This window comes from Microtus oregoni, unplaced genomic scaffold (assembly GCF_018167655.1).
Source record: "Microtus oregoni isolate MIOR12 unplaced genomic scaffold, Mior012 000000F_ref0000247, whole genome shotgun sequence".
Lineage (NCBI taxonomy): Eukaryota > Metazoa > Chordata > Mammalia > Rodentia > Cricetidae > Microtus > Microtus oregoni.
The window spans coordinates 52,590,178-52,614,727 of NW_024543059.1; the positions used below are offsets into that span (position 1 = coordinate 52,590,178).

The 24,550-nt window shown below is 39.4% G+C and overlaps 1 protein-coding gene across 1 annotated transcript; it reads left to right on the forward strand.

The window, feature by feature from the left end:
- Positions 1-576: 576 nt before the first annotated feature.
- On the forward strand, positions 577-7,670 carry Fpgt (fucose-1-phosphate guanylyltransferase). Its single transcript, XM_041650403.1, has 4 exons — positions 577-674; positions 2,308-2,475; positions 3,653-3,745; positions 4,888-7,670. Exons 1-4 carry the CDS (start codon positions 617-619, stop codon positions 6,339-6,341), a joined length of 1,773 nt encoding a protein of 590 aa, XP_041506337.1. The 5' UTR covers positions 577-616; the 3' UTR covers positions 6,342-7,670.
- The last annotated feature ends 16,880 nt before the right edge of the window (positions 7,671-24,550 follow it).

Sequence of the window (24,550 nt, forward strand, 5' to 3'; positions counted from 1 at the left end):
AATACATGTTACCGTCCAAGGAAAGCGTGTTCAACAAGTCTGACTCCCCAATATCGGGCCCCATTGAGTGTCCTCATCTATGCCTTCCATAGACTTAGAAGCTAGTGAAGACAACTGAGCGCCTGATGCTGACAGAAGGCGCGGGTTCAAGAGGACTGCCTGAGAGAGAGGTGGGCGGAGGCGGGGCGCGGGCGAGCCCGAGGTTCGGCCTCCCGGAATGGCAGCTCTGTGCGAGCAGGTCACCTCGGCATCTGGGGGATGGTTCCACTGTCCTCGGCGGCCCGATGGCGGGCCGCGGGCTGTCAGACTTGGCGAGGAGGGAACCGACGGAGCAGGCCCCGGGCAGCCCGGCGCATCTAGGAGCCCAAGGGCACCACCTGCGTTGCCCAGGCAACGCCGCTCACGCACGCTCAGGCCATCCTAGCTCTCCCCGTCTGTGGGAGGTTCCAGGGGCGCGGTGACGTCGCCACGCGGCCAGGGCGGGGCGTGGTCTTCGGAGCGCGCGCACGGCCAGGGAAAAGGGGGGCGTGGTCTTGGGAGCGTGCCCGTACGGCCAGGGCGGGACGTGGTCTTCGGAGCGCGCACGCGCACTGTGTGGGTTCCCGGAAGTCGGGCCATGGCGTCTCTCCGCGAAGCCACCCTGCGGAAAATGCGGCTCTTTTCGGAGATGAGAGGTACCCTGGCGGAACGGAGTTCTCTGGCCCCGTGCTCCGAGGGGCGCCTTCTTCCCACGGACCCCCTCGCCGCTTCCTGTCCTCTGCTCCTTCCTGTCCGCCCGTCCTGCCAGCCTTCCGCTTTTCCCTCTGCAGCTCTGTGCGTGCATGGAGCAGCCAGAGAATTATTAACGTGGCTTGTGAGGCTGTGCATGGAACACACATGTAACATGTGAAAACCGCTTATCTCATTGGTTAGAAGTCAGTTTGCTTAGAATCTGAAGTAGTGTTTTTGCCTAGTTTTTTCACTTTTCCCCCCGTCCCCTGTATAGCTCACCAGCCTATTCCTATTTAAACTCCAGTCTGAAGGCAATTATGATTTTAAAAATTCCAAGTTTAAGTTTGCCCTTTAGAGGAAAAACAGATGGGTGCTTGCGCTTCTCAGAACAGCTGTCTGATAAAATTGGTATTTGTAACTGTCTAAAATATAGGGATTTATATTTGGATATCATGATGTTTGGAAATTATTAAATCCAAGCTAACGAATCCCTCCCTCTTTTCCTCAATTCCTCTGTCCCTTTCCTTCTCTCTGCCCCCTCCTTTCTTTTTTAACTTGTTAAATGAAAGGTCAGGTATCTTCCACAAGACAACTTAAGACCATGTTCTCAGCACCTAGATGTATTTGTCCCAGAGGGACAAACAGCAGGGAATAAGAGACAAAGATTGAAGGTAGAGGACAAGGGACCTCTTAGAAGAGAGAGGAGACAGGCATGGCCCATACACCAATGGCAGTTTCTAATGGTCAAAGAGGTAACCCAGTGTTAGAACGAGGTGTTTAATTTTGATTTTGGTGTTAATTAGGGAAGCCAAAAGGGAGCTTATGATTGCTGGACTTCAACACTTTGACAGCTGTACCTTGGTAATCAGCCTCAGGGGGGAGAGAGTGGCCAAATGAGAGAACAGGCACACACTGGTGACTAGCTTTCGTAGAGTAATCTAATGGTTGTTAGCAGGAAGAGAGAAGAAGGAATTTGATCCTAAGTTCTGAGTGGTTTTCTGATGGCCTGTGTAAGTGTAGTTGTTCATCGTAAGTTAATAAAAATAATAAGAGCTGAGCCTGGAGCTGCAAGACTGCTATCTACTTGGGAGGCTGAGTCAGCAGGGTCAGAGTTCAAGGTCTGACTGGGTTATAGGAAGCATTCAGAGCCAGGCTGTCAATTAGTAAGACACCCTCAAAAGTTAATAAAGAGGAGTCTGGGAATGTAGCTCAGTGATGGGTATTTCCCTGACATGCATAGAGCGCTGTCTTTTGTCCCCAGGAACCCCCAAAAAATTTAAAGAAAAAGAAGAAAGAAAAAGTTATAAACAGCAACAAAAACAAAAAAAATCCACATTTCTAATCAGAAATAAGGAAGGAGTGTACAGTTAATATTTCGCAGCCAGGGAACATTAAGGACTCTGATTCATGAAACTTCCTATATACTGAGGCTAAAGATTATTCTATTTTCTTTATTATTGTTTGGTTGGTTTTTGTATCATCTTATTTAGGAAGCTGGTAATGATTATTCATTTGTCCTCCCCTCTTTTGAAATAGGCAAGCTTACAATAGAAAATTCTAATAATATAAAAAAAAATCTTGCTATTTTTCCAATAGGCAAACCAGTGGCACCTGGGAAATTCTGGGATGTAGTTGCCCTAACAGCAGCTGATGAAAAGCAGGAACTTGCTTACAAGCAACAGCTGTCTGAGAAGCTGAAGAGGAAGGAATTGCCCCTTGGAGTTCAGTATCATGTTTTCACTGATCCTGCAGGAACCAAAATTGGTATATACTTTATGGTCATTGTTATAACAGATTCTGAGCAAGATAGTAATTGCATAGTTTTCTGAGCTTTATAGTTTATAAACTGTTTATCTCCATACACAGCCTTTACAGACTTTAAAATCTGAGTCTAAACTATCTCCTCTTAACAAGGTGAATATCAGAGCAAAGATTCTTAGTCACTGAGACTTGAAGAGAAACTCATACAGAAAATTAGTTAAAAGATTTTTTTTTTGCTTCAATATAATTACAATAGACCTCATTGGAAGTTCTCACAAGGACTTTCCCAATCCAGTAGTTTCTTCAGACATTTACATGAAGAAAACAAATGGGGAATTTTATGTATATATTTGGTTTCTTTAAACCAAAATATGGAATACAAACAGACAGCGTCCAGTCACTTAAAGTAACATAGACTATGTACTTAAACCCCATTTAATTCAAACTATGTCATCATTGCAAATAAATAAATTATAGTTTACCTTTGATTCTGTACAGAGGGAATTTCAAATCATTTCTTCTACTTTCTTGTAGTTATTGCTTAAAGTGCTTTGAAATTTATTTGCTGTGTTTCCCTTGAAAGTAGTTTGAGTTTTATAAAATTTATTTCTAAAATTGTGGTTCATATGATTAAAAAAAAGCAAAACCCTCTTGGTGCCAGGAGGAGAATGCATGTCTATGACCCTGGGATTATTCTGATGGCCACTGTTGGCCAGCACTTGTCTGATGTCCCTTCTGTAGAGAAGAGTTGGAGAGACAGTGCATTAGCATCATTTAAAATATTTTATACAAAGCAAGTTCTTTAACGTTTTTAAAAACATTAAATTTTGAAAATCCAGCTTGCGTGTTGAGTTGTGTCATTTGGAAGACATCACTGAGCAAGTTTCCTGGTTGGCAACTGCATATGAGTTCATGGTCTAGGGTCATAGATTATGTAATGTATCAATTCTTTCATTACTATTGTTGAGATTATTAGCTGCTATCTTCCTTGATTAGCTGTTTGTTTGGTTATTTGCTGTGATTTATCTATTCTACTGCCAGTGCCTTCTCAGTCTGTCTACCTCATATTGACAATTTTGAAGATATTCACATCTTCAAAATTATAACATTAAATATAGCATCATAACAAAATTTTCATAGTTTTCTGTGAGGCAAATTATCCTTTTGAATTGTTTTTAAGGAAATGGAGGATCAACATTCTGTGCTCTTCAGTGTCTGGAAAGTCTCTATGGAGATAAGTGGAAGTCTCTCACAGTCCTGCTGATTCACTCTGGTAACTGACTGCTTATTCATTTACATTTGCCCTTGAGTTTCCTGCCTCTGACACCTTAGGGCCTTTATCTCCTTGTAAATGATTTCCCCTATATTTTATTTTGTTTGAAAATTCAGTGGTGGTATTTTGCTTTGGAAATAAATGTCCATGGCATTTGGGTTTCTTGTTTTCTGTTTTCAATGTGTAAGTATATTGATCTTCACAAAACATTTTCTTAGCATTGTAGATTATGTTCATCATCTTTTATGGATATTTTATCATTTCATTTTTGGTTTGCAAATAGAGAATTGTTTCACAAAACTCCTGAAAATATGGACATTTCTCAGGAGTCTTGAGGGGGGGGTTGTTATTAAAGAGACTGCATAGAACATTTCAAAAGAGAATAAACAGAAGAATGTTATCAGATTTGTTGGTAGGTTTTTTTAATTCAATACATATATAAAACATTTGGTGCTTGGAAACTTCTGTTGTTTATTTCTGTATTCTGTTTTTTCTCTTTTGAAATGTTCTATGCATTTTTCATGTATATATTTATGTAATAATTCTGTATTTTGTCATTTTCTTCTGTATTTAGAACTGCTAAATATTGTAGCATTTGACTATCAATAATCAGTCAAAAATGCAGGCAGAAGTTTCTACCGATAGCAGATAAATTAAATAAATTGTCCTTAAGTCAGTTTCTATTTACTTTCTGTGTCTCGTGAGTTGAAGGCAATCCGTCCTGAAGTGGGTGTTTAATGAGAGAAGTACGTTCTGCAACTGTTAAACTGCGCTAGTTTTTTACAGCTTTTTCTAGTACATCCCTAGCACGTGACGTTAACCATGGTTGGAACGTGTTGTTAGAAATGTTCACGGAAGACCAAGTTTTAAAAGCGGTCCTTTTGTTATTATGCAGTTGATTGAGAATACTCACTAGCCAGGTTCTGTGTGTCCTGACCTAGAGTCTCTAGAATTGCATTACATCAAATTGCCTTATGAAAAACACTCTTTGATGGCTTTAAAGTCTAGATTTCCCAATTCTATCCTAATTTTGATTCGATACTTAGTATTAGATATCTTCAGATGTATTTTATGCTATAACTGGTGCCACCAGATTTTGAAAATCTCTTAACATATTTTTAAATCCTTTACAATTTTTATAGGTGGTTACAGTCAACGTCTTCCCAATGCAAGTGCTTTAGGAAAAATCTTCACAGCTTTGCCGGTTGGTGAGCCCGTTTATCAGATGTTAGAGCTGAAACTAGCCATGTACATGGATTTTCCCGCACACATGAAGCCTGGAGTTTTGGTCACCTGTGCCGATGATATTGAGCTGTACAGTATTGGGGACTCAGAGTCCATTACGTTTGACAGGCCTGGCTTTACTGCCTTTGCCCATCCATCTAGTCTGGCTGTTGGCACCACACATGGAGTATTTGTCTTGGACTCTGCCAGTTTCTCACAACATGGTGATCTCGAGTACAGACAGTGTCACCGTTTCCTCCATAAACCCAGCATTGAAGACATGTACAACTTTAACGCTGTGCATAGACAAGGAAGCGTTGGTCAACAGGACTTGGCTGGGGGCGACACTGCCTGTCTTCCATTGCACTCTGAGTATGTCTACACAGATAGCCTATTTTACATGGATCATGAATCAGCCAAAAAGCTACTTGATTTTTATGAAAGTGTAGGCCCACTCAAGTGTGAGATAGATGCCTATGGTGACTTCCTGCAGGCACTGGGACCGGGAGCGACTGCAGAGTACACCAGGAACACGGCACATGTCACTAAAGAAGAGTCCCAGTTGTTGGACATGAGGCAGAAAATATTCCACCTCCTCAAGGGAACACCACTGAATGTTGTTGTTCTTAATAACTCCAAATTTTATCACATTGGAACAACGGAAGAATATCTGCTTCATTTCACTTCTGATAGTACATTAAGGTCAGAGCTGGGCTTGCAATCCTTAGCTTTCAGTGTCGTTTCAAATGTCCCTGAATGCTCCCATGAGACACCCTGTGTCATTCACAGTGTACTGGACTCAGGATGCCATGTGGCCCCTGGGTCAGTTGTAGAGTATTCCAGGCTGGGACCTGAGGTTTCCATCGGGGAAAACTGCATTATTAGCGGCTCTGTCATAGCAAACACTGTCCTGCCGCCATATTCTTTCCTTTGTTCTTTAAGTGTGGAGATGAGTGGACACGTAGAGTATTCAACCATGGTGTTTGGCATGCAAGACAACTTGAAAAAAAGTGTTAAAACCATATCAGATATAAAGACTCTTCAGTTCTTTGGAGTCTGCTTTATGTCCTGCTTAGGTATTTGGAACCTTGACGCTACAGAGGAACTCTTTTCCGGAAGTCAGACACACCTGAGCCTGTGGACTGCTCGGATCTTCCCTGTCTGCTCCTCTCTGAGTGAATCAGTTGCCGCATCCATCGGGATGTTACGTGCTGTACAGAGCCGCTTGCCATTCAACCTGCGCAGCTTCAAGCTGCTGTCCATCCAGGAAATGCTGCTCTGCAAAGATGTACGGGACATGCTGGCTTACAGGGAGCAAATCTTTCTAGAAATTAGTGCAAATAAAAGACAGTCTGATTCGGGGAAATCTTAAATATGATGTATTTTTCCTGTGAACAGGATTGCAAATGCAGGCATTTTCTATAGACCTCTAACCAACCTTCCTTCCTTCCTTCCTTCCTTCCTTCCTTCCTTCCTTTTTCCTTCCCTGATTTTGCCATGTTTCAGTAAAGCAACATAATTGATATTACTATAACTGCTGAAGAATTATTGACAAAGGTTTTGATAGCCACTTCTGTTTGAAAAACATTTCAGAATTCAGGAAAGTGATGCTGTTTTATATATTTAAATAAATTTTATGTTTTACACTATTATAGCTTTATTTTTGGTAAAGATCAGTTTGTGGGATACTGTTTCACTCACATTATAAAGACTCCTGTTTTAGAGGATGATTTCCTAAACAGTTTTAGACTTTTTCTGTCTTTGGAAATGTGGACCAATGAAGCTCTAGGTGACATTGATGACTGTTATTTGTCACAATGAGACTGTACCTAACAAAAACACCCTGTTAAAGTTTTAAAGACTATTGTCCTTTTTTGTTATTTCTCCTTTTGAGTTTTTGTTTTGTTTTTCTGTTATGTGCACTAGTCTGTTACCTGCGTGTATGTGTGTGCACCACATACAGTGCCCATAGAGACTAGAAGGGCCGTTCTCAAACTGTTCCATTGCATTGAAAAAATATATGCAGACATAACTCAGTTGTTTGCTCAGAGGTTGTAAGAATAGTTGAGAGCCTTGCTCACTTCACCATGAACATTACTTAATTAATCCATTCCTAACCCTTCCAAAGTTCTCTTGGCTTGACAAGGGATATTGTGCTTTACATAGTTTTCTGTGCACACTGATAGTGATGCTGAGAAGAAACAATTGGCTCAGCGGAGCAAATTAGAATAGGGAATCTGTGATTAATACCTATATCATAAGCAATTTCAGGAAAATGAAACTGGTGGAATTCCAGGTTATGTGCACCTGTTTTAAAATAAACACATGTGTGAAATATCTTTAGGTTGAGGTTGAATAGGAGTAAGACTTGTCATACTTGTGTTTACCTTACCTTAAGAAAACTACTAACTGCTGTGACAATTTTATTTATATATGAATTTTCATAAATAGGTGATAAACTAGATCTGTTAAAACCCTCTATTATATTTAAATGAATTTGTATTTCTTTTTTTTGAGGTTTCCGGGGGCAAAATATGTGTGATATTGTTTGATAATTATTGATTTGCTTACAGAGATTTCAATGGTTGTTGAATGCTATTAAATGATCATACTAATTTTACTGAAAGTTCTGTCAAGGATAATTCATAATTTCATGTTCTAAGAAAAAAATCATAAATAAAGAAGACCATTGATCCTTTCATTACTTGAAATTTTTGTACTTATTATGGATCTCTTGCAGGTACATTTGGACATAGAATTTTATCATTTCTCTGTGCATATATACAGAAAGGAACAAATAACATAATATAGCAATATAATCAATACATTTCTGCATTTTAGAGTCAAGGACAGCGTCTGCTAAAGCACTAAGAAATCAATTCATATTTATTGATAAACACCTGTCCCCAAGCACCAGCCACTGTGACTTCAAAGGTATTGGTCAGGCTGCAGTTTAGATTTTCCTCTATTCTTGAGAATGTTTTACATGTGCACTACAAACTAAATCATAACTATCCTTCATCCCTCAACCTGTGTCCCTCCCAATTTCATGTGTCCTTTGTTTGAATAACCTATTAAGTCCAGTGAGTGCTCCCCACGTATAGAGGAACGTGGGGCCATCCACTGGGACATTGTACATCTATCAGTAGTCACATCCTCCCAAAAGAACAATTTTCCCTCCTCTAGAAGATAGCAACTTTAAATTGCTCCCTGGAAAGGTATGGTTCCTGGAGACTATCTACCTCCTCTGCTGATTTTTGTCTGGCTTGATCTTGTGCAGGAAATCCCAAACGCTGTGAACTCATGACAGCAACAGCCATTTCAGGACCAGAAGATGGCATTTCTTCCCCATCCCTCTGCTCCTGCTGCCCCTTACACGATGCTGCCTGGACCTTGGTGGGAAGGGGTTGGATTAAATATGCCATTTAGACTTCGACTTGAGCACTCATTCTTTTATTCTCAGAACCTTGACCAGTTAACACTTCTTCTTCCTGCTGATCAACATGACAGCTAAACTAGGAACCATACTGTTGTTCCTCACCTGGGTCTATGTACATGAAAATTTCTGATTTCATGCTTCTCTGTAATAAAGACGAGTTACTACAGTTTGGTTGAAAAACACCAGATCTGCTTCTGGCAATGTTATCTTTTATCTACATGATCAAAAATAGATCAAACTTAGCACATGGCTCAGAGTTGCCAATTTGGCTGTAGTTTGGCTGACTACCATTTTGTGCCAGAGCAGAATTTAGCATAAAGGAATACTAGAAATCTTCAGATTCCTCACTGCATTGATATTTGAAAAATTAGAGCCAAGAGAGAAAACTTAAGAGAAATAACTAGCACCAGCACCATCTCCTTGTCCTGCCGCATTGACACCCATGTCTGAAGCTGTCGGTCAGAAGGCAGCCTGCATATGCAGTGTCTAACAGTGCTTCCTTCCGGGCTGTTTGGGTCAGTGGATTATGATTTTGAAGACTCTGGGTGCGAGGATGTCTATGTCATCCAACATGAATTTGACCATTCAAACCACCTTTCCAATTGCAGTAGTCTGCTGCTGTTCCTCTGCTGATGTCTTCTTGGCCATCTGTGCTGTGATTACCCTTCAGCTGTGCTCTAGTGCAGTTCTGAAGCAATATAAGCTTATGTCTTTAGAAAGAATAGTATCCCACTAAGTCCAGTTTGTGCTGCCCACGTGTGCATGGTGTGGGACCATCCACTGGAACACAGCCCAGCGTCCCTGCTCTTCAGGCGTTTTCACACACTGTGTTTCTGATCTACTTATTAACTCTCCAGACTCCTTCAGAGCTTTCAAATTCTTGACTGCAACAAACAGCCTGTGAATGAGTCAGTGTACATAACTCTTTTAATTCAATAGCATCCACTCTTCGGTAGAGTGTTTGGGTGGTTTTGGTTTGTTTTAGTTTACCATTCCTTTGCCCGGCAAAGAATTAAAGCATTTAAATCTTGAGTCAAAATTTTTGAAAACAGCTCTGTTGAAATCAACTTTCATGTCATTTGCTGTACAGCTCAATGAAGTTTTACATGATTGGTTTTCTTCCTATTGCTTGTCGCCTTGGGGTTTGCGAAAGTAAATTCAGCCACAAATACACTGTTTTCAGAAGGGTTTCAAAGTAGTTGTAATAAAACCTAAATCTCGAGAAAATATAAAAATATGTTTATGTTTTATAGTGGTGTAAATGCAAAAATACCAATATGCTGCCTTACTGACAAAGTCATAACTTCTAATTTTTCTAATTGCACATTCCTAAAATCAATTTCATTAAATTTTAAGAAGAAATCTATATAATTGGTTATCGGTTGAACTTCTAAATACCTAAAATCTAGTCCAAAGAAGAGCTGTTAGCAAAAGCTTTCTTGTGGATAAAGAGGAAGAAAATCAGAACTTTAGTGACATTTTTCTCTCTTGTTACAGCTGGTGCGCAAATGCACCAAAATTTATGCCATGGGTTCAACAAAAGAAATATTTCAAGTGGCTCCTTCTTTAGACAACCAGATCCTGAATAATGACATGGAGACTTCTTCTTAAGTATGAAAGCTTTACCTCTGTCTTCTTCCCAACTAGCTCTTAACATTTAAATTAACTGGTTTATATTAATTCATGTTCTGCCACGTGGCTCCTTACCTCTCCTCAATACCATACATCTGACTTCCTCCTGTTCTGGTTAATCCCGACTCTTCGATTCTTCCCCTGGCTTCCCCTCTCTCCCACAGACTCCATCCTACCCTTTCCTGCCCAGCTATTGGCCATTCATCTCTTCATTAAACCAATCAGAGGGTACCTTAGGCAATCAAGAAAAGACAGAGACACATCTTCACATAGTGTGGTCAAATATCCCACAACATCCCCCACCCCCCGTTTGTCTAAATAAAATGAAAAGGTTTTAATTCTAGCACAGTAAAACTATATACAAGTAAGAATAATTATCAAGAAAGCAAAACTTTAACAATATCCAGATCATTTGAATTTGGCAATTTCCGAGAAAGTACTCTACTATCAATCCTATTTTGGTGAGTATAAAATTTTGTACCTAAATCACTTTCTATCATAACTTTTAGAACTAACCTTAAAATATCTTTTTAGATATTTTTTAATTGTTTTTATTGAGGTATATATTTTTCTCCACTCCCCTCCCTTCATCTCCCCCCCTTTACCCTCTCCCATGATCCCTGTGCTCCCAATTTTCAGGAGATCTTGTCTTTTTCTACTTCCTTTGCTGATTAGATCCATGTATGTCTCTCTTAATGTCCTTTTTGTTATCTAGGCTCTCTGGATTGTGAATTGCAGGCTGGCTTATCTTTGTTTTATGTCTAAAAGACACTTATAAGTGAGTACATATGATATTTTTCTTTCTGGTTCTGGGTTACCTCACTCAATAAAATGTTTTCTAGGGCCAAATATTTGAAGATTTCATTACTTTTTTTTTCACTGTGTAGTACTCTATTGTGTAAATGTACACATTTTCCTTATCTATTCTGCAGTCAAGGGGAATTTAGGTTGTTTCCAAGTTCTGGCTATGACAAACAATGCTGCTATGAACATAGGTGATTGCATGTCCTTGTGGTATGATTGAGCATCCTTTGGGTATATACTCAAAAGTATTGCTGGGTCTGGCATTTTCTTGGAAAACTTAAACTTTTATGACTCTTTACCTTTCTAAACTTCACATCTCTTTTGTAAAGCTATTACAAATGAATGTAGTAGATCGTTATTGAGTTGTGTTGGACACTGAAAAGAAAAGGACCTCAACTTTGCTGATTCAATCAGCCTTTAATTTTCACTTTTCTCTGTCCAAGACTGCCTTTAAAGAAATACAATCATACCAATCTTTAATATTCTGTTTATTCCCTGTGCACTTGTGCCTGATAATAGTGCAAAATGTCTTTCCTGTGCACATTATCTTTTCTATTTGTAGACTGGAATTGTAGGCTAGCTGGATTGCTGCTAGATACAAGAAACTGTTGTCGGAAGACTGCTGGTTCATTCCTGGCTCCCCAGACCCGAGATAATCACACAGAAACCATATTGTTTGCAATTATATTTGGCCAGTAGCTTGAGCTTTCTATTTCTAGCTTGCTCTTATGCCCTAAACTAACCCATCTCCATTAATCTGTGCATCACCATGAGGTCGTGCTCTACTGGCAAAGTTTCAGCGCATCTGTCTCTGGTGGCAGCTACATGGCTCTTCCTGACTCTGCCTTCTTTCTCCCAGCATTCAGTTTAGTTTTCCCACCTAGCTCTATTCTGCTAAGTGACTGGCCAAAACAGATTTATTCGTTAACCAATAAAAGCAACACATAGACAGAAGGACTTCCCCATACCAAGAAATATTGCCTTAGACTAAGCTAAATTACATGGATGTCAATATCTCCCGTATGTCTGTGAAATTCTTGCAGCACGTATCTTCCACAGAGCATGACTACAAACACACTTTTCTGTCTAATGCACTGTGTCTTAAGGGACTTGGCAAATGGTTCTATCAGTTTTGTAACTTTCCTGTCTATTGTTGAGTATGTGTGAGTCTGAAACTTTCTTTGTCATATTCCATTTTCTTAAGAAAATAAACCATCTTTACACAGATTGCATATTAGGCAAATTGCTTAGAATAATTCAAGCCACAGAGCAAAGTGGCATTAGAGAAAAACCTATGACCCAGCATTAATAACTGTTCTTGGGAATCCCTCAACATGCTCATTATGAAGAGTATATTCGCTGGCTATTTTACTGTAATCCAAACTTTTTTCCCTGAAAATTTCTCTCTCTTCTCTTGGTTGATCCTCTTATGTAAGCATGAACACCTAAATTGTTCTGATACTAATAGATTCCCCGGTCCTGCTCTCTCATAATCCTTTAGGCCAGTGGTCCCTTTGATGGTCACATATCAGATATTCAATATATTAGATATTTACAATACAATTCACACTAGTAGAAAAATTACAGTAATGAAAAAGGAACAGCATAAGTTTATGGCTGTGGCCTCCACAACAGGAGGAAATGTATTAAGGGCCCAGCATTAAGAAGGTTGAGAACCACTGCTTTAGGCTTGTTATCACATCAAAACTTGAAAGGCTAACTCAACTGAACCAAAGGGCTTTTCATTACCAGGGTTCCCTTTCCTTAAATTTGTTTCCTATGCCTAGATGATGTATTTAACCTAGCAGACAAGTGCAAAGATGGGCTCCTGTGGTCCACATTTGACTGGTCCCATCAGTAATGTAAACTCTTTCTATATTACTGACTCTGTGTAATGAAGGATGATAATCTCTGTGGTGATAGAATGGATCCTCTGTGTGCTGAGTTAAATGGATCCTCTGGGTGGTATCATAAGGAGAAATGTCTTAGACAATGAGAATTATGAAATCTTACTTTCATCAACTGAGTTTGAGACATTTTATCATCAGCTTCCCTGGTTAAAAAATACCATAAGGTCACAGTGTGCCAACACCAAATGTTACAGTGTACCATGGACATCAGAGATGCTAAAACTTCTGAAATTGTCCTACAAATATATCACATAGCACCCAAACTTATCCTCTAATTTGCATTTTAATGGATATTTCTCCAAAAGCATCATAACTTAACAATAATGTTCGACTGAATTTGACAATTTCTTTTTTACATGTAATTCTTATGAATGAGGACACCATCTCTACCTCCTAGGTACTCTTCCTTTCCCACACTACTGGACTAATTTCACAGTTTCACAAATCAATGGTATTTTCCAATTAAATAATAAAAAATGCCCTCTCAGCTCTTCAGCTTTTGTGCACACCTTACACTAACATCCCTGGGATCGATGACTTGAACTCCTCTTTGCTCTCCAGCATGGAGCCAGTAATTAGCCCCTGTGATGGCCTGAAGAGAACCTCCCCATAGACTCGTGTGTTTGAACACTGAGCCCCACTTGGTGGTGTTGTATGGGGGAGATTTAGACGGAAGTGTAGCCTTGTTGGAGGAAATATGTCATTGGAGGCTTTGAGGCAGTTAAACACTGACAGCATCTGCAGTTTGTTCTCCCTGCTTCAAGCTTCTGGTTCAAGATGTGAGCCCTCTGTTTCCTACTTTGTCAGACTAGCTCAGTCGGTAGAGCATGAGACTCTTAATCTCAGGGTCGTGGGTTCGAGCCCCACGTTGGGCGCCAAAATGTAACGGCGTAAACGAATGCAGACAGATTGTAAAAATATATATCGCTTTAATGGCGAAATAGACTTACAGAACCACCGTTCCAGCAGAGACCAGGAAAGCAGAAAAGGGACAGCTGGGAGCACGCTTGCCAAATTTATAGGCCAACATTAGCCCGAGGTGAACACGCCCCCTAAGGGGCGGGACTTATCCCTACAGTCTGTCCTACCGTGCAGTCCCCTGGAGAGAATACTAGAGAAGAGGCATCCAGTTAAGACAAACACATTCTGTTACCCACAAGACAGGCTACTGTGATCAGCCAGGACAGCTAAGCTCAGAGGGAGTTCAGTAGAACTGTGGTTGAGTAAGGTGGGCTGTGCTAGTAATTTTTCTGTTGCTACCATGAAGAATTCCTGTAAAGTAGTATCTGAGATATATTTCTAAATGTTAGAATACAATGCAGTTCTTCAGGAATGCCCTCAGAATGAACATCACACAAGACACTAAGTAGGATTGCCCATGGTAAAAGTATAGTTGGAACGACAGTCTTGACTTGCTTATGATGGGGAACTCTACCTCAAGGCTAACCCACAGAGGTCATGATTCATACGGCGTATTCCTTATAAAGCACATGGGGAAGCGGGACTCTGGGCAAGGGGTTCTATGTGGCTGAGGCTACTTGGATGGGGCTCACAGCTGAAGCTCCACTTCCAACGGCACCGCAGGAACTAAGGTCATTTTTTCTATGGAAGGATCTGGGTGTCGTGTCACAGTGTCGACCACAACTTACAAACCCAGTCCAGCTCCAAGACACAGTGCTGTGTGGAGTTATTATTTTTAACACGCCTGTCCTGAGAATACACGATGAGCAGTGATGACTCAGTAATCATGTAATATCATTCACATTGTGGTGGACTCAGTTTGCAATAACAAAGAGAAGCCATACTTCAGTAAACGTGTCAATCACTGACTTAGAGAAGCAATATTTCATAATGCTGTCACAAATCTACATGATAGTCCCTATTGCCAGATTTTACTTTGCCTAGTTGAAAAAGCTAAAATATTCATAAATTCACACAAAACCAGATGGCTTCCCACTGAATATGCATTTGAATGATCTCTTTACATTATTTATTCTGAGAAGCACACAAAATATACCATCATCGTGGCACAGACTGATAATAAGTTCGTTGACGAAAGGAACCAGGAATAACAGGTGTCCAACGCTGACTGTATTTTACATTGAGCCTTGATTTCACATGTATGTGTGAATTACAGTAAAATCAATATAATTATTTTTATTAGTCCCTGAAATATTCAGAATATTAAATAAGGTATTTAAGAAAGATGAGACTTTAAATTTCAATTAGAATTCTAAATGTTTATTAAAATATTCCATAATTAAAAATAAAAGATAATATTAAAATATTTTTCTTTAGCCTCTAAAATTTCACTTGTATAATAACACTTAAAGGAACAGCCATTCTTATTAAGTTGGGCAAACAGTTTTGGAGAATGCATTTTTTTTTCTTTTTCAGGCTGAAATTACACATGGGATTTGAAACAAAATGCAGTTTCCTCACTGCAGTAGTTCATGGGTGTATTCTGCTAAAGCAGGGTGACTTTCTGTTTTTGACTCACAAAGTTTTGTACTTATGTGCTAGTGTTCATATATGTTCATGTTCATGTACATGTGTGTTTGGAAGCCAAAGGACAACCTCAGGAACATCATGTACCTCTTGTGAGACAGTGTCTCTTAGTGTGGAGTTTGCTGGTTAATGCCAGTATGGCTTGCCAGCAAACCCCAAATGTTCTCCTGTTTTCCCTCCCCACTGCTTAATGCCTTTAAAAATGAATTCTGGGAATCAAGCTCCCGTGTTCACGCATTTGAGGTGAGCACATTACTGAGTCATTATCAAGTCCCTGGGGGTTTCATATATCCCAGTGTCCCTTTTTAGATTTTACCACTCCATGTACACAAACATCTATTCCATGCGTGTACACAAACACATGCACTTACTTTCTTTGAATCCTTGTGATGGTCTACCATTGTGTGGGAAACTTCATTGGATAGCTCTGTGCTCAGAAGTCATGTATCTGTTTATGGGGGTTGCTACTTGAAAAATTGACACCTTACCTTCTCAGTTAGCTGGCCATCTGTTCAAGTTCATTGCCCTTGGTAAATCATAGTCTAGCAGATACGGATGGTCTAACATAATGGGCCAGCACACAATGACTTTGCGTTTGCCTCTATCTGGACTGAGAGAAACACTGGACTTTATTAGCAACCTTAGATTAATTTAAACCTGACATATTTTCTAGCCCACCAAGTATTTCATACCTGGATGGGGGAATCCATAATGACCATGACTATACCAGCAATTTATCAGGGTCCTTATGTTACTTTTTCTTTCCTCTACACCAAGGCAGCCTGCATCACGGTACCTTTTGGTTGGAATGAAGGACGTCAGGCTTAGTGCTGGGTGATGTCTGCTTGAGACATTTTTAGGAAGATAAATTCAATAAGTAAAAATCCCCCTATGGAAATTCACAAACCCAGAATTTTGTGTGCTCTCTAATTTCTCAGAATGGAAGTCCCCAAATTTATTTTGGCAAATGCCTTAGAGCAAAGAACTAGTCCATATCCTGCCCATTACCCTGGTTTTGAGCTTTGTATTAAAATGATTTGCACATAAAACCTGATTGTTTGAGCTTTTGAATATGAGTTTCATAGTTCACAGTGTTAAAAATGATCCATTCTCATTCTTTTAAATATCAACAATTGTTTTTCATTAGTTGGTTATTATTTTCTCTAGTGACGAAATAGTTTTGTGAGTGAAGAGGATTTGGTAAAATGGATGGTGTGTGTAAATGATAGATTATAGGAATATTATGAGTGTGGAAAATAATGACCTAAAAGGGTTACATTTATAAAGAAAGTAAAGAAAAGGGTCAAGGTAAAGATGTAGACCCCACCCCTCTCAGTCCATGTAACATTAGCTCCATGAAAGATTAGACACCCATCTTCATGATGCCTGAGGGAGTGGGAATGCATCCATTTAAGTGTTTTCCAGAAGAAGTCAAAGCAGCATATAAAGACAAAATTATGTTGAATATCTAATTTGGATCTAAGAAAATGAATTTAAAGAATTCCTTCAAAAGCAAGGTCACATGAAATTGATAAATCAGATAGACACTACTTTAGACTCCGACTTCACAAAATCAAATATATTTGAATATTAATTACGTGTCATTTATGATAAACATAAGGGATATGTCATCCATATTTCACCTTATTGATGACAAGACAGAAAACTGTCCCACAAATGTATGATTAGAACCACACAAAGTAAAGGGCCTCATCAGAGGAACCAGCAAAAGTGACCAACAAGGCTGCTTCACTAAAGAAGATCCTGCAGAACTGGCCTAAAGACGGTAAAGTATGGTCCTGATTTGGTCTTTGGGTGGAAAATCAAAAAGAAAGGGTAGCTTTGGGTTCCCATAAACTGCATATTTAGAACTGAATGTAGGCAGGGATCAAAAAACCTCACAAGGACATAACAAATAGTGATCAGGAGCTTTTAAATTTACTCTGAGCTCAGAAGTTAAACTTCAAAAGTTTAGTTTTAAATTTATATTCTAGGAAATGTTTTTGCTTAGATGTAAATATCACCTCTGGTCTTTACAAAACTTCATTGTGTATATGGAACTAAAGGTTCCCTATGAAGGTGATTTCTTTGATACAGAAATGTCACTGCAGGGGCTACTGTTGTGTTCATCTGTGTTTATGTATTTAACTTCTCTGCACGAACACCTTCCATCACAGTTCTCAGAAACAACATCTCAACAATCAAAGTATTTACATAAATCTGTATTTTATAGTGCATCAAAAGTTAGATAAAACAATGACATTGTCTTCAAAGTTGTTCAGTGAATGAAAATGAAATATAATCTTCCCAGCTAAGAAGACTCAGCAGAGGAAAGTGTGCAGATTGGACAGGAATCTGGCTCTATCCCTGGCAATGCCATGAGCTCTTCCCATCCGAGTGAGACCCAAAGTCAAGGGGACAAACTCAGACTGCACCAGGTGATATGATCTGGGGCATCAACATAATTGTTAGAAACATTTTTGAAAGTAAAAGGGAAAAAATCCTTCCAAATGTATAAAAATATACTGTCTGTCAGCTATGCTGTCTAGGAACTTCTAATAAAATTATTTAAAACACATGTAAAAGGCACATCAAGACCCCCCTGAGACTAGAATAGATATCTCATGATAAGATATCTCCTTATTTCTAATCAAAATGTTCTCTTTCCTGCTAATGAGAGAGATGTCCAGCATCAGAAGCTACATCCCAAAGATGATCTCTACAGATTTAGGTAAGAAAACTCTTCATTTCAGTTTCTTTTTTTAAAATTAGGATGTCTCCATTTAAATCACTCATCTTCCTCAATGTGCCATGAATTTACATGTAATTTACATGTTCTTCCCATTCATCATACACTGCCTTCTGCCCTCCCTGGTTTTTTCTCTCCCCATAGCCATGGTCTTCCTTGCTTTTCTGGGCTGTCTTGGTTTAATGGTTTTTCCTCATGAAACTTATTATCTTTTATGCTCATATTTCACACCATTGCTGCCACTTTATGTATAATTCCTCTGTCATTTGGTATTTATGACTTTGCCTAACTTAGCCTCATCAATTTTTACTCTCAAGAAAAAAAAATCCAAGATGAAATTTAAATTGCTTTGGTCCCATCAGTTTTGTTTAATTTGTTTTAGTGTGTAGAGCAATAATGGAGACTTTAATGAACATCATCTTAATAATTTCTCTGAATCCTCTGAAGTGATATAATGATCTAAATAGTGTCCAAGCTCTCAATTTATCATATGCTGGAGATTAAATGAAGTTGGTTTTTAAGTTCTTTTTCCTCTGTGATATTTAAAACTTTAGAAGCAACAAGATGCATTTCTGTGATTCTGACTCCGTGACTAGCGCAGCTCAGCTCCTCCCCTTTTTAAACTGCAGAGTTTGCAAGTTTCTTCACCAGTCATCACTAACTACTTTACAGCAGGAAAGATGCTCAAGCCACGCCATGTTATAAGCTCTGCAGGCAGTGACTGTGTGCTGTCTCTGCGGGCAAACTGCACACAGCACTTCCTTTGGAGTATTGCTTTGGATTTTTTCTTCATTAAATTCATTCCAACTGCAAATATTCTAATTGTGTTGACAATGTTAAGTCCTGGGAGTGCTGGTGACCAAGCTCAGCAGGGAAAGGCACTTGGCGTACAAATCTGGTAACCTGCATTTGACTCTCAGAACCCACAAAAGCTGGGTTAGGAATAAAGACCAATTGTGAAGCTCATTGTCCTGTTAGTCTGGAGTTCTGGAGTCAGTGAGAATCGACAGTGGTAGCTCTTCACATTCAAGACTAAGAGATTATGAGAGGGGCCCATTCCCTTACTCAGAGCTAACTTCTATCTTCTCATAACAAAAAGAAAAGAAACAAAAGATCCCACAATATACAGTGATTACAGATTGTCCTTGGTGATGTGAACTAGAAGAAAGCAGTAATATTATAAGGAATACACCTGCAAATTTTTCAGAAGTTCTAATTGAGTATGCAAATACTTGCTGTAACAAGTACTCTAAGTATTTTGATTTAGAGGTGAGGGTCTCTGCCTAACAAAGTCAGAAATTTCTGTGGCCATAAAGTGTACTTTCTGTTGACTCACTAAGTCAATGCCATGACCTGCTAGCAGGGTCATGGTTGAAATCGACAGTACCAGCCACCCTAATCCTAACTCCTCATTGTCCTTTCCACTGTGATTCAGGATTTCAAGAACACATGTATAAAATGTCCACCGGGAGCTGCTGAGCCTGGCCCCACAACTGAAGTAGAGAACAGAAACAGGGAAACCAGTGGAAGGCACTAAAGAGTGGGGGAACGGAGATGCACAGCCTGCTCTGAGAGCACATCTGGACAAATGCTAAGGCTGGTGCTCCAGTGATGGAAGGGAGTGAATGCAAATGGCCTGGTAATCGTGGCTACCAACTTCCCATGTGGAAGATTACCAGGAGTTGGGCCAGAGTAATGGTGGAACAGGTTGATTACCGAGGCTGCCTCTTCTTGAGGGCATTGAGCAATGCACCCCTGGGAAGCATCCAGCAGAGTAGCTCAGGATCACCCATAGAACCAGACTCACCACTTCATGATGCTCTTCTGTCCCAGGACCTGGAATGTGTGAAAGAGTAGGTTTGGAATTCCCCAAAAGTTAAGCACTGCTACAATTAATTGACTACCCCATCTTTTGAGGCCACAGGACACTTCAGCAGATTTAGCAGCCTAGGGTTTTCTCTAATACTGATGTCTTTGTTTGAAAGAACAGGGAAACCGCTTCCCAGTGAGCTCCCCACAAACCTCCCTAACTTGTTTGTCCAAACTGTCTACATAGTAGCGAGCTACATGTTCACAGATTCCCTAGCAAGCAATGTAATGTAGTGAATCTTTCTGAAACTTGAAATAATTTGCTGTTTCTGAATGAGGTTAGTTTTCTTTGCAGTTAAAAGCACAGAACGGGTGATCGTCATTGAAAACAAGAAGAAGAACTCAAGATAAGTAATATTAAATTAATTTTCTTTTAACCTTCTGTTGTTTTTTTTTTCTATGAGAGAGGATTTTAGGCATGGAAATGATTGCCCTGAACAGTATTAGCTCCTTCTCGAGTAGTAATTAGAACACTGTGCTATTTCCTGAGCAAGTCAACTCTCAGGAAGGAAGAATGAAGGCTTAAGGCTGAAGAGTCGTGGAGTCCATATTCTACTAACAGTGAAGTGCCTGGAGAGAGTTCTGAACGCGGTCCTGTGCCCTTATCACAGAATGCTTACATGCTACATATGCCTGGTTTCTTGGGCCTCAAGAACTCTCTGGAGAACATGGGCACAGTGCATGTCCATGAAGACGGATTGGTCAGCTGATAGCTGAGAATCATTATCCCTGGAACAAGTGGGACTCTTGCACCATTGAGTGTATAGTCTTCGTAAACTTTACTTCATGCTTATCTACCAAAAAACATGGTGCTCCTGTTATCCTTTTTAGTGTGCTCCCCCAGTTAGGGAGTGAGGATGGCTATGTAGGCTTCGTACCAGTGACTCCTCACACTGGTATTTAGCACAAGGCTTCTCAAGTCCTGTTTATTTTGAGGATTAATCTATCACATCAGCAATGTTTGCACATGAAGGCAACTATAAGTGCAAATATTCTAGAGGAAATATAGCATTGATAAATAACAACATTGTGGATTATGTTTGTTTATGCATAGAAATATTTACTTTGTAATGAAATTAATTGTATAAACTAGATTAGTTCCATGTCTCTTGAGCAACGATAAGTTTCTGGAATTCACCATGTAGACTAGGTTGGCCTTCAATGCATAGTGATCTACCTGCCTCTGCCTCCTGAGTAGTTGGATTAAAGCTGCATGCCACCACATCCAGGAACTACCTCACTATTAAAATGACTGTTTTTTAATTGAGAATCTTCATTACCAACTTACTGCTTGCCCACTGGGAAACTTTATGCTTTTATAAAGGAAAGAAAAGGAAAGATCACCTTAAACTGTTAGAAATTCTTGCTTCTTACCTTTGTGGCCCTGGTGTCTTAGCTGCCAATCAGATGAACACGTCAAACACCGTGACCCCTCTGGCAATGGAAATACGTTAATAACCACTCACACAATGAAAGAATGATCTAGGTTTTTAAGTCTAAATTAACTCGTATTTTAAATGTGATAAAAATTGTTTCAGGTGCACCAGGTTTCTTTTGTAGAATGCACGTTTTCATAATTTCCCTGTGAAAAGGTAAAGGAAAAACAAGAGCAGGGTTAATATTTGTCATTTCATCTTGAAAGCATCCTCTTAAATATGTATGAAGAAAGCAGAATAAAATATAAATAGCAGATGCATAAGGGGAGATTGGGATAAATAAATCATATGAACTCAGAATGAAGGAATTGGGGGAGAATGTAAATCAGCTCATTGGGGTGTTCCAGCAGCTCCGTTTCTGTGTAGATAAATAAGGGGGAAGGCTGCGCATTAGTGCCGGTAGGACACGAAGTTGCCTCAGAAAGGGGAGACGTGGAAAAATAAGACGCCAACTAAATCCCTCTGACATTTTAAAATGAAAGAACAAGTGAGATGGAGAAGAAATGCTAGATATCATAAAGTTCCTCAATTTTTCCTAGTCACAAACTGTCCCCAGAGATTCAAATTATCTCATTAAGAAAGTAATGTCATTTTTACATTTAATTGTGTAGTATGTGTGTACGTATATATGTGTGTATACACATGCATATGTGTGTTTGTTTGCACGTGTGTGTGTACATGTGCATAGGTGTGGGTGTGGTTTTGTGTGTGTTTGTATGTGTGTGTGCATATGCATGTGTTTATGTGTGCACGCAGGGCACATCCATGTCACTGAGCACACAGGGATGTCAAAGGACACATTGTGTGGGCTGACTCTGGTGTTTGCCTCCAACCACGTCATTTTACAGAGTGCACACAGGTCCTCAGACTTGGCAGCAAGTGTCTCAACCTTCTGAGCCATCTCATCAGCCCAGATAGTACAGTTCTGAGAGCTGTATGTACGTTTATCATTTTTCTTAATTTTAAGATGGATACATATTTTTCTTATAGTGGTTTTGTTCTCAGAAAAATTGATCCTTAACATAAGTTCCTATTTACCCTTGCTACTCCTGATCTTCTTCATTATGAATTCATGTCTTTGAAGCTCATTCGTTATTATTAATGGACCATTATTCACTGAGAATGGACATATTGTGATTAACCAACGTCCACAGTTACCGTTGCTATTCTATACATAGTGCAAAGGGTTTTGTGAGAGTGTAATGCTGTGTGTCTCCACCGCTAGTGTCATTAGGGTCTGTCCTTAAATCTCCCATCTCTTATTCTTTCTTTCTTCTTTTGGCAATAACTTGCTTATCTATTGATTAGCCTTTTTCACAATGTCACGGAGTTGGGTTGGTGAACTGTGTAACTGAGTTATGCTGACTTCTTTCACTTGGGACTGTGCACATAGATATCCTCTATGAGCTGTACACGATCTCTCTTCCCTAATGAAGCAGCTGTGTGCAGTTGACGTCTGCTTACAAAGATCAGCTTTCTCCAGCGGGGTTTCACTGGGTAAAAACCACACTTAAGGGCAGGTCCAGGTCCATCAGTAGATGGCCAACACAAAATGAACTCAATGGTAATTTTGCAGCCATTTTGTGCCATATTGGCTTTGTTTAAACTTTTTTTTTGCCTTAGTGATCTTTTCTTATATATTATGCTTTCTGATTTTGTATTTTTACTGATTTTGTGTTTTATTGATTTTGTATTTTCATTGATTTTGTGAGTTTCTTGTATTTTCTCTTTGTTTTTTATTTTGGTTTATTTGATTTTTTGTTTGGCTGTTTGTTTTTAACAAAGAGATAGAGAGAGAAAGAAATAGGGGGGGAGAAAGCATGAAATTGGGTGAGAACTGACAGGAGAATCTGAGATGATTTTGGGAGGGTGAACTGTGATCAGAATATTGTATGAAAAATATTTTCAATTAAATTGAAAGTTCCCCCATAAAGTTTTATGGACTGAAAGCAATATGCTTTATGCTGTTGTGACCAAATGCCTGGGAAAAGCAACTTAAGGAAAAACAATTGATTTTGTTCTATGGTTGAAAATATTTTAGAGCACTGTGGTAGTGATTCATGACCGACTGTGTGATGAGGTAGCAGGGTGCTCTGCACCTCTAGTCGGGAAACAGATGGAGAGGAGGGCAGAGAGGCAGAGAGAGACTGAGAGACATGTGGGTGCTGGTGCTTAGTCACTCAGTTCATATTCTCATTTTTAAGAAGTCCAGGATCCTAGCTCACAGCATGATGCCTACCTCACATATGGTAGGTCTTCCCTCTTTATGTAAACCTTTTTGAAAACACTAACACAGACATACTTGAAGGTACTTCATCTTGGTGATTCTAAATCCAGTGATATAAACAACAAAAGCTAGCATCAAAATAGCACCTGCCTTTTACGACTGACTTGTATTCTATTTGAGGGATACAATTCCATTTATACACTCATATATGAACATACATTTGAGCTGATATCTTTTTTTATAAATTAGTTCTAAACTCTAGACCAGTTGCTCTCAAACTTCTTATTCTGTGACCCTTTAATACAGTTCCTCATGCAGTGGTGTAGGGATAAGTTCCGCCCCTTAGGGGGCATGTTTGCCTCAGGCTAATGTTTACCTATAAATCTGGAGAGCTTGCTCCCAGCCGTTGCTTCTGTTTTCCTGGTATCCACAGGAACAGTGGTTCTGTAAGTCTATTTCCCCATTAAAGCTGTATATACTTTTACAATCTGTCTGCATTCATTTACACCTTTACATTTTGGCCCCCCAAAAATATATGCAGGCTAAAAGTTAAAGTTCTTAAAGTAAAAAACAAAAAAAGGGGGAAGAAAGAGAGTAGTTGGGTGTGGTAGTACACACCTTTAATCCCAACACATGGGATGCAGAGGGAGATTGACCTCTATGAGTTCAAGGTGTAGTAGCGTACACCTTTAATCCCAATGCCTGGGAGGCAGAGACAGGTGGATCTCTGAGAGTTTAAGGACAGCCTGGTCTACAGAGTTATTACAGGACAAAGATATACAGAGAATATAAAATAAAAGTAAAAATAAACAAATAGAGTTAAAATAAAGCCATACAAAATGGAAAATAAACAGAGAATTTTGATACATATGCTATTATGCTCTCTTTGAATTGTTTGAATGCTGAGGAAGGAGCAACAAATGCCAAAAGATGCTTGTTTATAAATGCTGCTGAACTAATTCAACATAGATATTTTGAAAATGCCTTGACTTTGAAATTTGGATCTA

Excerpts from the sequence above, each read along its gene's own strand:
- Fpgt (XM_041650403.1), top strand. The coding sequence starts at position 617 with ATGGCGTCTCTCCGCGAAGCCACCCTGCGGAAAATGCGGCTCTTTTCG. Across the intron at positions 675-2,307 it reads GCTCTTTTCGGAGATGAGAG|GCAAACCAGTGGCACCTGGG; the intron begins GTACCCTGGCGG and ends TTTTTCCAATAG. Across the intron at positions 3,746-4,887 it reads AGTCCTGCTGATTCACTCTG|GTGGTTACAGTCAACGTCTT; the intron begins GTAACTGACTGC and ends CAATTTTTATAG.